Below are 12,936 nucleotides of genomic sequence, written 5' to 3' on the forward strand. Positions count from 1 at the left end.
GAAGATAGGCCTGCAAAGCACTTGCCATCTACCATTAGTTCTCATCTGCCTTTTAGGATATCAGTACAGTCTTTTACTTTGCAGATGGAGATCTGTCTGTTCATGGAAGCATTGGAAGCCTTTCCTTAAGTGATCTTACGTCTCATGGAGAATTTTATAGGGAACGTTTCACTACAAGTGGTGAAGAGGCACTTATTTTTCAAATTTACAAGTATGTAACCGAACGTTTTCTTTCTCCCGTGCTTAGTGGATTATTAAAATGGAACACCAACAGATTTAAAATTCAGGTTACAAAGTGTTCAACTGGGGAGGGTTGTGATTTAACGGCTAACTACTCTGTCTTTTATAAACTATCTTTAAGGGTTGAACATTGGTCCTGTTAATTGACTTGGGTTCATGTCACCATACAAGCTGTTGGCAGTGTGCGCCTGTTTTTTGTTTTGTTGTAAAGTTGCATGTGGTTAAGTTTGGTTGGGGGGAAAAACTTTGACCCTGTCTAAGTAACAACATTTGTTTTTAAACTGGAAGTGCAATGTAGTGTTTCCACTGGTCCCACATAAATATTGGTGTTTTGTTCAGTGTGAATACCATATTCTGTGTTCGGCTTGTTAATGAGAGACTAAGGAAAAAACTACAACAAATTAAAAAACCTTCAGGTAACATTGGAGGATTCTTTCAAAGCAGCAGAACTGCAGTCAAATTTGGGGTTGAATGTTCTTTTCTTATGATCTAACACCTGAGAATTAATTGTACAGTGCTTGATATACAAAATCTGCCACTATTCTGAGAGATGTAGTTCCATAGGCGTGACCTACGACAGCAGAGGCCAACCTTTTTGGCAGGTGTGCTACAAATTAGCTTGGCATCATCCCCGAGTGCCGCTTCGATCCCCTTCTCCTGCCCAGTCAGCTGCTCTGCTTTGTTCCCTGCCCTATCTTCTGCGTACCAGGCAGAGGCTGCCTGTGTCACTTGTGGCACCAGGCTGGCCACCCCTGACCTATGGATTGAGATGGAGTGGCAATCTAAAATCAGCGGTATTTAAAAATGTTGGAGTAATTTTGGATTTGATTAGAATGTATCCTTTCAAATTGTGCTCAAAATTCAGGTTTTAATTATTCAAATATAAGGTACTATTATAGCTGTTATATCTTTCACTGTTTTTTGTAAAAGAATTTTGCAAATGTTACTCCAGTTGGGCATTAATTTTAATAAGTGTAGGACTTTTATTAATGTTTGTAATTTTCCAAATGTGTTTTCTCATAGATATGGTCGACCTGACCCATTGCTACAAAGAGACTGTGATATTCGAATCAGCCTGTGGATGGCATCAGTTCAGTATGTGCACACTCAGCGCTTTCAGGCAGAGGTGGTCTCTTTCATCCAACATTTCACTCAACTTCAGGATGTCCTAGGTCGCCAGAGAGCAGCAATTGAAGGACAGACAGTATGGTTTTGGTTTTGGTTTTTTATTTTTTTTCCCCCCATTGTTGTTTCCTAATACAGTAGTGAGAGAATCCCGGCTTTTGAAATATATCATGAATTTTTTCTTACTGTTTCAGCTCACAGTAATACTAGCAGTATTATGTCTTAGTGAGGTCTGGGACATCCAGTGTTGCAGAAGTGGAATTATACTGCTAGCTTACTAGCTCTTACGAGACCCATTTTTTCTAAAACAATTTATGGAGTTTTCTGGAATTTACTTTTAAACAGGCATGTGCATAGGTGATGCATAGGGGAGACACGGGGGGGGCATGTGCCTTCCCTGAGAGAGCTGGTGCCCCCCCTGACAGCGAGCGCTCTGGCTGGTAGCGGGGGCACAGAGAGCGCTTGTGCCCCCCTAAAATTGGCTCTGCCGGCAGCATGGTGGCAAACATGCTTTGGTGACCAACCGCTGGGGGACCCCTGGTTGTGCCCCAACTCAGGAGGTACCAGTTGCCCAATGGCATGTGTAAAAGTATCTGTTGGAATTGCTCAATACCAGTCCTGTGATATGGTGGCATATCATCTTTTTGCAATTTTGCAGTGGCATCTTACTGTGCCCTGGTTTGTTATCAACAATTGCATCCTTCTCACAACATATAAGGGAACCGACGGAGGTTCTAGCTGTATTGTACTTTTCCCATCTAAGCAGTAAGAAAAAAGTTTAGTATTGGATCAATTTCTTACTCCTCCTTTTCTAGGAAATTCTAAATAATTATAAGTAAATTTTGTAGGGAATAGACATGCTGGTGTAATAGATCCCATTTGTATCCATTGGATGCACTCTTAAATTATTCCCACTCAGATCTTGATAGTTTACTGAATCAGGATCTGTTTGGAGTCCTCTAGCTCCTCATTTGTAGTAGGATACAACGTACCAGAAAAAGGTATCATAACTGTTCTACTGTTCTTCAAAACTGTTAAATTGCCACATGGCTGAGAAGAGCAGGCCATGTGAAACATTGAGAGTAGGTGGCAGGGGATGAAGAAATAGCCTAATTTTTTATTTTTCATACATCTTTTCCTATGCTTTTAAATATTTGTGACCCTATTGGTTGTGGCAAAGTTGGCAGGGTTCAAAGGTAAAAGGGAATGTTTTGGATTTTTTATATTCCGCTAATATTTGAAGATTCATATCGTTTTAACTTTCCATTTAATTTTAACTTTCCATTTAATTTTAATCTCTCAGAACTATGGCCCTGTCCCTGAAATTTGTACAAGTACAAGGTTTGTGTAGGGAGCATCAATCACATGGGAGCTCCTTTTATAGTTCACCAGTATATCTCCCTGGTGAACCAGAAAAGGCTTGGTGATATTGAGAGAGACCCAGAATTTGAGCCCTGTAAGATGTAGTACTGTTATAATTTGGTGGCCATCAGAATGACAGTATTGGAAATGTTGGAATTTTTTAATATGAATGATTTAATATATTTGATTCTTTTATGTATTATTTAATGACTTTTGTTTTTATAAATGGTCACTTTTGTGTTTGTACCTTCTTATTTGGCAATCTTGTGCATTTTTTGTGCGCGCGGAGGTTATGGTTGTGGCACGACAGGGAAATATGTAACACATGGCTAATTTGCTTTTTCTCTGGCCTCTGGAAGAAAGGGAGTTGATTATATCATTCTGTTAATCACGCTTTTATCTAGTTCTCAGTTTGCTCTGACAGTGAATGAGCTCAAATTACCTGGTTTTGAATGTAGATTAGTACTTCTGTATGCTGCACAGAATGCCTGATTCTTTCTGGAATTCTTAATCCTAGGTGGTTTACGAGGCTGATTTGCAGCAGACAACTGAGAACTGAAGTCCTCTCTTATGTTTGCTGATCAAATAGCTGTTTTGTTTTAAATGTCAGACTAATCTGCTTTCACTAATACGGGACTGATGAAAAGTGTTGTCAGCTGTAATGATTTGCAGATGTGATTGTTTACATCCTTTCAATGTCTATAAAGAATTTGTAGAAGCTTAAGCTGAAAGTTAGATCTTCTTAGAGTTCAATTTTATTTTGGTACACCATACAACTGTTAGTTATACTTCTTTTAGTTTGCTTGGAGGACTACATTTATTTTATGTTGGCTTCCACATGATTTGCTGCTCATTTCCTCAGGGTCTGTAACTTGCTGCCACAGTCCTTTATTTCCTAACTAATCATCTGTTTCTGTAGAGCAGAAGCAAAAGCTCACCTTTTTTGCATGGTTATAAAACGTAGCATTTTTCAGATCCGGTTCTCTCCATGTAGGTTTTTATTTTACAATATGTAAAGTGGTGTATCAATAACATTAGCTAATAGATAAGCCAGTTTTTAATTTGTCTGTCTTTGAATGGATTTTTAAGAGTGTAAGTGTCCATTGCCAGGAGTAAGTTCTCTCAAATTAAGCATTAGATGTGTTAAACAACGGCTTCATTAAAAGCAAGTTTACCTGATGGGAGATTAGCAAAAAAACAAAACATTATGTAAGGTATTAAAGGACTAGTAAAAATTATTGCATCCTCCTAGGTTATTTGGTGACACCTTCAATTACATTTTAAACCAGATATTTATTTATCTAGGTGAGAGATAAGGCACAGCGAGCCTCCCGAGTTGTTCTTGACATCGAAGCTGGGGCACCTGTCCTCCTTATCCCTGAAAGCTCCAAGTCGAACCATCTCATTGTGGCTAATCTTGGGAAGTTGAAAGTGAAGAACAAGTTTCTTTTTGCAGGTAGCCCAGGAACCTTCTCGTTAAAAGACAAGGTAACAAAAGCTGCTTTGTGTGTTATCTTTTTTTTAATTTAAAGACTCTGTTTTGCTATGCGTATATCATAATGTTCTGCCTAAATGTTTAAAGAGTGTTGAAGTTTCAAAAAAATGTCCTTTAGATAGTCCATTATAACATGCCCTTGAGCATGAAGTTAGACAAAGCAGCGCTTGAATTTAGTGTGCTTTTCTTGTGAAGCTCCAAGTAAAGAACTTGAGATCTCCTCTTCCTCCTCCTGTTTCTCCTCCTTGTTTTAGATGTCTTCACCAACAATATTTTCCCTGTCCTTTTACATTATTTTTTAGTATCATCTTAGTTATTCTGCAGCCAATAAATTAATTCTATCGGTGTATTAAGGATATACAGAAAGTCCTTCAATCACTTTGCCTGGCTACCAGTTGTGTTCCAGTACTGTCGTCAATAGCTAACAACATGGAATCTGGTCCTACAGTCCACAGCTGGACAAAATTCCCATATGACAGTAGAGGCAAGGTCTCCAAAGAAGCTAAAACATGCTTAATAAGACAGAAGCTGGGGAGCAAAAATTATTTGACTTCTTTTTTTCCTTCCTCCTCTTCTCCCATAACAAAGGTACAGGCAACCGCCACTTAACGCTGTTTCGCTTCGCGCTATTTCGCGATAGCACTCGTTTTGCTTTGATACTCGGTTTCGCTATAACACTCATGGGTATTGGGCAGGGAGCATCGGCGGTGCACAACTGGCACCATCTCGCTTCATCAGAAAATTTCGTGCTCTGTGCTCTTTTGTGCTTGCGTCACTGTCTTGCTTCGTTTTTTTAAGTTGCATCATGAGTCAGAAACATGCAAGTGCTGAGAAAAAACAGTGCAAAAACGTAACACTGGAGCTTAAATTGGATGTCCTGAAGCAAATTGAAGCAGGGGAATGCCAGAATGAGGTCTGTAGAGCATTGAATTTGGCTGGGTCAGCTGTCAGGACCATACTCAAACAAAAAAAAAGACAAAATAAAAGAATGTGGTAGAATTGTAACTCCTTTGAATGCTTTGAAACCCAGTAGGATTCGGGCGCCAATTATGTTAGAAATGGAGAGGCTGTTAAATGTGTGGATTGAGGATACAATTCAATGCTGCATGCCCTTGAGTGTGCTGCTTATTCAGATTAAGGCTAAAAGTCTGTATGATGACTTACAGACAAATTTGCCTGAGGGGTCTGCTTTCTTCGCAAGTAAGGGGTGGTTCAAAAGATTTGAGGCACAGCAACTTGCATAATGTTTGTATTTAGGGGGAGACTGCTAGTGCTGACACCCAAGCAGCTTCCAGTTATAGAAATAAGCTTGTGGAAATTATTGAGGAGGAGGGTTATATGCCTCAACAAGTCTTCAACACTGATGAGACAGGCCTCTTCTGGAAGAGGATGCCTTCTAGGACCTACGTTTCCAGGGAGGAGAAGTCGATGCCAGGCTTCATGGTGTTCAAGGATCGACTTACTTTATTGTTCGGTGGTAGTGCTGCAGGGGATTTTAAACTGAAACTATTGCTTGCACACCACTCAGAAAGCCCTAGGGCTCTCAAGGGGTATCTTAAAAGCAGTCTGCCAGTCATTTGGAAGTCTAACAAGAAGGCCTGGGTGACAACGTCAGTCTTTCAGATGTGGTTCAGGGACTATTTTTGTCCTGCAGTTGACAAATATTGTGCTGAGAACAATCTGCCCCACAAGGCACTTCTCACTTTAGACAATGCACCAGGGCATCCTGCCACACTTGATGACCTCAGCGATAGTGTAAAAGTTGGTTTCCTGCTCCTCCCCAATACCACCTTCATCATACAGCCGATGGACCAGGGTGTCATTGCCGCCTTTAAGGCTTATTACATAAGGAAAACATTTGCCCAGGCAGTCAGGGCTGCAGAAGGAGAGGATACTCCAACCCTAGAAGAATTTGGAAGGGCTGTAATATCTGCAAGGCAATGGATAACATTTCAAGCGCCTGGGATGAAGTTGCCTCCAAAACAGTGAATGGTATCTGGCGAAAGTCTGCTTTGGGCAGACTGTGTCCAGGATTCCCAAGAGGCTGAGGAACCAATGATGACAATTCAGAAGAAGGCTAAGAGTCTGTGTGATGATTTACAACAAAATTTGCCTGAGGGGTCTGCTTCTGAGCCTTTTTTTGCAATCTCATTGAGCTTGGAAGGAAGATTGGATTCGATGAATTTGAACCTGAGGACATTCAGGAGTTGATTGATTCCAACAGGGAGGAATTGAGCAATGAGGACCTCATTCAAATAGAGCAGCAGAGAAGCTGCTTAACGCTGTTTCGCTTAACACTCGGTTTTTCCAGGACCAATTAAGAGCGCTAAGCTGGGGTTCCCTGTAATGGGATTGAGGTGAATCAGTGCTGCTATTGAGAGAGTGAGAGAATCTATATGAAAAAGCTACTAGAAAGCACCCAGTTCATTTGTGCCTCCAGAGTAGGTTCAGTGGAATTGAGTTACTTGTAGTGGAGAGGTAATATTTGGCAAGAGAACAAGAAAAAATCTGACAGGTTATATACCACAGTACTGAATTGCTTGTGACTGATTTTCAACTGATGTTGGAAGCTGTTATTTCACTTGGGCAGGGTCAGTGATTTGTAGCAAACTGCAGCAGGCACCTTATTAACGCTACTAATCCATTATCCCCATTACTTGCATTGCATTATGGCTGAGATGACAATAGGGTGTGAGCTGTCTCAACTCCAAGGCAATAATAGATGTTGAATAGTAAATCCTTTTTATGCTCAGTAATGTTTGCTGCATTTACAGAGTGAAATGGGATTTGCCAATTATTGCCTGGGTATTAAAGAGGAAAAACGTGAATATCAATTTCTCTCTCTCTGTCTACCTAAGAAATCACATGAGAAGACCCTGGATAGTAGTAGATCATCATAATATTTTGATTATTGAATTTAAATTCATGTTGTTTTCTTCCCACCTTCTATATTTTTGTTTTCTGAGGATCTGATTTTGCAAGGCAAAGCATACAAGGATCCTATTTTATATGAGGTATTTTATGCATCTTTATAAAGGTGTTCATTTAAAAAAAAACAAACCTTGTGGAATTCATCATTCATTTATACATCATATTGTATCAAAAGATGTATTTAAATATTTTTTTAAATCTGGTGCATTTTTTTTAAATGCAGCCGTCTTGTAGAATTCCATAAGGGTTGGATTTGAGTTTATTTTGCTGTGTCTTGTATGTTCTTCATATGCACCTGGAGAGCACCACTCGCATTTCCTACATAAATATGGAGATGTATGGGTGGGGGGCTATGACTTTTTCTGCATGCATTTACTCTAACTCTTTCAACCTTAATTTTTATAATGAATACATTCACCTTACAATCGAGTTAGTGTGTTGTAAGTCTTTGGTGAATACATTGTCCTCACCAATATTTTTCAGGAATGTTCTGAAATGTTAATAGGAAAAGTCACTCTAAAAGTACCTTAAAATTGGAGCAATTTAGAATTCATAATTTAAAGCTAATAGAAAGGTTTAGGGCACACACCTAAAGATACAGACTTTGCCTAATGGTGGTGAAAGAGGGTGCCATTCTGTAACATCAGGAACAGAGTACCAATATTAACCATTTTAAATCTACGGGTGATACTGCAGGAAGAGAGAAGGGTTCAAGAATAAAGAAGAAAATGGGGATAAGACAAGGCTTAATTAGCTCAGGTAAATGTAGTAGAGGTGAACTGGGGGAGCGGAAACACAATTAAAGATGACTTTGAATTGTGTTTGTGGCATACCAAAGGCTTATAACCACCATTTATGTTCAATGTGAAGTACTCAAGTATTTCAGGGGGAAAATCCTTTAATTTTGATGCAACTTTTAGTTTGTTTTCACGTTGCTAAAAGTAACCCCCCCACACTAATGAGTGAAACTACACAAAAACCTTTTTGTGTAGTTTAATCGAAAAAATAGTTTAATAGAACAAACATTGTGCGGGTGAAATATGTTTGTTTGGTTTTTTTCTCTCTTCGGTGAACGTGTGGAAGAAACAGGTTGATTCTAAGCACACGAGCATGCACACAAACATAGTTTTGTTCTCCTTCTCCCCCTGGTCCGCAAACATACTATATACCCCCAGTGTAACTTTAAAGCCAGCAAACTTCCATGGACAAGGAGATTTTCATTTCTGTATTATTCGTTTTGCTGTACTTTCAGTGTGTTTTTTATCTTATGTCAGAGGTGCCTAAAATGTATGAAAGGCATCCTGATAAGCATTTCTGTATATCTAAATTATGATCTTGTAGCAATTGCTGTTCTTAGTTGTCCTGAACAGAAGAAGATTGAAAAGGAGTTACTCTGCCATTTAAAAATATACATAAAACTGCAGTAATCATCATGCTGCAGTAGTGAGTAATGTCCTGCAAAATATCTAGGACATAAATTGACCATAAGATGTATGTATGCAAGTAGACATTGCCTAATTTTAAATTGCCTAATTTCAGCCATATTTCGATCAAAACCTCTAAAATGCAGCCCCTAATAATGATCTCCATAATGAAATATGTATATTTTCCCTTAAACTGTTTTCAGAATAGGCTCCTCAGTGTAGACCTTTCATCATTAATGTTTCTGCATTTATAATGTGTACCTTGTCTTAAGCAAAAAGTGCTAATAAGCTTTTTTCAAAAACAGAAGAAGAGCTCATATGCTTTTATGTGAGACTGCATTTTGCAATTTTTTTAATATAAATTCTCTTGTTTAAATCGGTGACTTCTGTTTATGGGTAGCAGTTGCATCACCACTTCAACCCTTGTGCCTTTTACTGTATTGCTTCCTTAATAAGTAAGTTTATAACTGTATTTTAAATCTCTGCAATTAACCATTGTTTTCCTTTCTTTAGCAGGATTCTGCTCAATTTTCTTCACCTCTGGGAACCCCAAAGCATGGCATGAAGAAAGTTACAAGCACAGATGAACCCAGGGGTCTGCTAAACCTGACAGAAGGGCTATTCATGAAATCATCTTCTGGAACCAACATTATGAAGCTTAAAAATGAGCTTGTGCTAAATGCACTGAGTAAGCAGCAAGGACAACAGCCCAAATCGCCTGTTGTATCAATCCCTGATAGTCCAGGTATGTGCCAGAGAATAGAGTAGCCTACATAATTTTTCCTCCTTTTAATATAAATTGTTGAAGTTCAGTTTTACTTTAATTAAGATATAACTTGCAAGGCATGTAAATATCATCAAAAAGCAAGTTTTAAGTTCTCAGGGCTCTTTTTTTTTTTTTTTTTTTTTTTTTTTAATTTCCTGGCACACTGGAAGCTTTCTGAACCCTGCAGCTGCTCCATGAATTTTATGGGCTTGCTGGCTTCCTTTTTAATGACAGCAGTAGATTGATGAGAAATGTCTATTTTGCTGAGCAGCTGTAGGAGGCCCTTGTGGTCTCCAGCTTTGGGGCAGAGCTGTCAGGGATCCCAGCATGTTTCCTTCAGAACCATACCTTGCACTCAGGAAAGGGTTTGGTTTTTTGTTTTTTTTTTAACCCAAGATATTTTGATTGAAATACGCTGAGCTCACTGACCTGTCATTTTTTTTTTTTTTTAATTTTTTTTTTTTTTTAACTACTTTGGAAAACTCACTGGTCACAGTTTCCTCATAATCTGGAGACTTTATTTATGGCTTTTCATGCATGAAGTGAAGTATGGGCCATTTTTTCCTTTGCAGCACACCTTGTAATAAATGCCATCTTACTGTAAAATAGCATCATTGAGTCAGAGGACTGGAGAGAGAGAGAGAGAGAGACTCAAGGAACGTGATGATAAGCTTAAACAGACAAATACTCTACATTTGAAAGCTTATCTAAAACAATCCCAACCATACAGTTCATCCAGTAAAAGAGATCGCCCACAAAAATCGTTGCCACTTGCACTGACTTAAATAAAGATTTTTCTCAAAAGAGATCTTAAACTTAAAGTAGAAAACACACAAACTCGTGTGCTACACACCGTTTTTGTGGCTGAGTAACAGGCATTTCAGGTTCATGTGTGAGAGCATGAAGGGTGTCCAATCCAGCCATCATTGAAGAGTGTGAAGATATAGATCGGGCTTTAAATGACTGTTAATGAAATATTTAATGATGTTTATGTTTGTGGTATTGTATTTAGATTTCAGACTTCTTAACACTGTGATGGAGCTTGACAGTTTACAACTCTCAGAACTGGTTTTTTGGGTTTTTTTAAATCCAGACTCTGCTAAATCAGACGTGGACCAACGATAAACCTGTTTAAAAGGGAGGAACGTTTTATGATGATGTGTCAGCTGATCTGTTAGGTAGAAGGCTGAGCTGGGTGGCAGAATGTTTTTGTGTGGGCTTCTATCCCACAATAAGTGGAAGCTTAACTGGCACAATTACCCTATAATGAAACAACTGTTATGTTCCTGTGATTTAACTTCTGCATATTGCAGGATGGAGTGGACATGCAATTACAGTGGTTCAGCTTGAAGCATAGTCAGTTTAATTGTTTCCTCTGGCCATGCCTTCAGAAAAATAATGCTATGTGATCCAGATTACATTTGTAACTTAGAATCTAACCTCACATTTCAAGGAAAAAGTTGTGTTTTGAGTCACAGTCCTGCAGCCTGGTGTAGATTGCACAACACATTCAGCAGCCACAAAATTGAGGAACGTGGTGGGTGGCACTTACTTATGAATGAATGTGTTATATGCAGCAGATATTGAAGTGACAAGTGTGGCATAAGAACCTAAAAACAACTGAGTTCTTTCTATAATACAGTCAAAGTCGGTGATTGCATTAAGAATGCTTCATCTTGTTTAATATACCAATCTTTTGCATGTACTTACAGAGGATCATGTCTGCCTGCTGGACTGCATTGTGGTTGATCTGCAGGACATGGACATCTTTGCTGCAGAAAGATATCCCAGGGAGGGTTCTAAGGCTGTGGAGAACACCGGTACAGATCTCATCTTCCCTTCCTACTTTGTCAGGCAGGCGGGAGGAAGCCTCTTAACGGAACCTTTTCGACTGAAACTGAAAGTAGAGAGAAACTTGGACAAGTGAGTTTAATCTGGATAATTTCATACTTGTGACTGAATGCGGATATCGTAAATACACTCTCCTGTGTTTGAATTACTTTAATCTGGTTAAATCCTCTTCAAAGTACTTTTTTACCTGTCCTTTTTTTATTAGCATTTTTAAATATTCCCACTCATGTGAAAAAACCCTCAAAGGCTATAGGTTAAGTTACTATAATAAGAAGCATTTAACATTATACATACTTTGCATACAGTTAAGAAACTTCAAATTTAGACACCAAGAATTGAACTCCTCAATCCACTTGGCGGCACCTAAATAAGATCCTTCATTTCCAGAGGTATTGAGTGTTTGCAGTTGCCATTGACTGAATTTGGAACCATATATGCCATCTTAGAAAACCACTGTGCAAAAGTGTCATGAAAATCGGTACCAAAAGTCCTAAGCACAGTTTAAGAGCTTTAAAGCTGGGTATACTTTCTTTTACGGAAGTTTCTATGTTCAGGGGTGTAAGACTTTCCTTTTCTCCTTTTTGCCCACCAGCAGGACCACTACTCTTAGATTGACCTTATTAACTTTATTTTTCCACCAAAAGAGTTTTAAATTATTCTTTTCCTCTGCCATTTCAAGGCTGCTTGCTCCAGTTTCCCTATGGCCTACTGTCTTAATCAGGGGCGGGCAATTGTTTTGGGCAGAGGGCCTCTTACTGAGTTTCGGAAAGCCATCGAGGGCCACATGACAGGCAGCTCAGGGCAGATTAATATTAATTTTCCACATTTTTTAGGGGCCCCACGGGCCGGATAGAATGGCCTGGCAGGCCGCATCTGGCCCCCGGGCTGCATTTTGCCCATCCCTGGTTTTAGTGCACCAAGTCTTCTATCACATAGCTTTTAGACTGAGTGGAAATGATCAGGAAGTATCTAGAAGGACTTCTGAGAAGGAGAGAGCTTTCAGCAGCAGCCAGTGTAGGGCCATTTAGAAATTATTCCATGTAAGAGTTCCCATTCACCTCCAACCTTCTGATGGTCTGCCTCTCTCCCAAGCCTAACATGCTATAGCAACCTTCTCCCTAAACTGTAGACATGGTTAAGGATACAAGGTGGATGCTGTTATGCTGTAGTGTTTTAATAAACATAAATGAGCTTTGCATGTGTTCCTCTTTTTTTTTTTTTTTTTTAAATATTTATCTAGAACAGTGGTTTTCAATCTGTGGTCCATAGACCCTTTGTGGTCCACAGACTGTGTATAAGGGCTCCACAAGAGATAACTATGATCAATCAAAAGTATGTGAATACCCACACGTACAAATCCAAGGGGCCTACGTCTCTGTTTCAAATTTTCAAAGGAGTTTGTACCTCCATTTGAATTTTTTAGGGGACTGCAAATGAAAAAAGGTTGAAAAACACTGATTTTTAAAAGTATTCAATAACTTTGATACTTGAAAATTTATGAGTAAAATTTTCAGAATTGCCTGACATGCTAAAGACCCAATAGGTGTATGTAGACAAAACAGGGGCCCTAAATTTGAAGTGGTGGGTTTTTAAAAACACTGCTTCAATTAAGGGTCCTTTAAATCCTCATGTCATGCACACACCTGAACTTACCTGCCTCTCTGGCAGCAGGGAGGAGAGGGCGAGCTGCCAGGTGGAGCAGTCCCTGGGCTACTGGGTGGGAATGGTGGTTCCCTCCGCGG

General features: G+C 39.2%; 1 protein-coding gene across 5 annotated transcripts in view; it reads left to right on the plus strand.

The window, feature by feature from the left end:
* Positions 1-12,936, plus strand: part of VPS13D (vacuolar protein sorting 13 homolog D) — a 187,331-nt gene that overhangs the window by 33,883 nt on the left and 140,512 nt on the right. For 3 of the 5 annotated variants that reach the window (XM_025198111.1, XM_025198112.1, XM_025198113.1), the window contains 5 exons: positions 85-211; positions 1,264-1,444; positions 4,033-4,215; positions 9,091-9,322; positions 11,056-11,266. In XM_025198111.1, coding sequence (XP_025053896.1) covers positions 85-211; positions 1,264-1,444; positions 4,033-4,215; positions 9,091-9,322; positions 11,056-11,266 — 934 coding nt within the window. The remainder of the gene's footprint in view (positions 1-84; positions 212-1,263; positions 1,445-4,032; positions 4,216-9,090; positions 9,323-11,055; positions 11,267-12,936) is intronic. The other 2 variants (XM_025198114.1, XM_025198115.1) reach the window with 1 other exon arrangement.

Source organism: Alligator sinensis, unplaced genomic scaffold (assembly GCF_000455745.1).
Source record: "Alligator sinensis unplaced genomic scaffold, ASM45574v1 scaffold569_1, whole genome shotgun sequence".
NCBI classification, from domain to species: domain Eukaryota; kingdom Metazoa; phylum Chordata; order Crocodylia; family Alligatoridae; genus Alligator; species Alligator sinensis.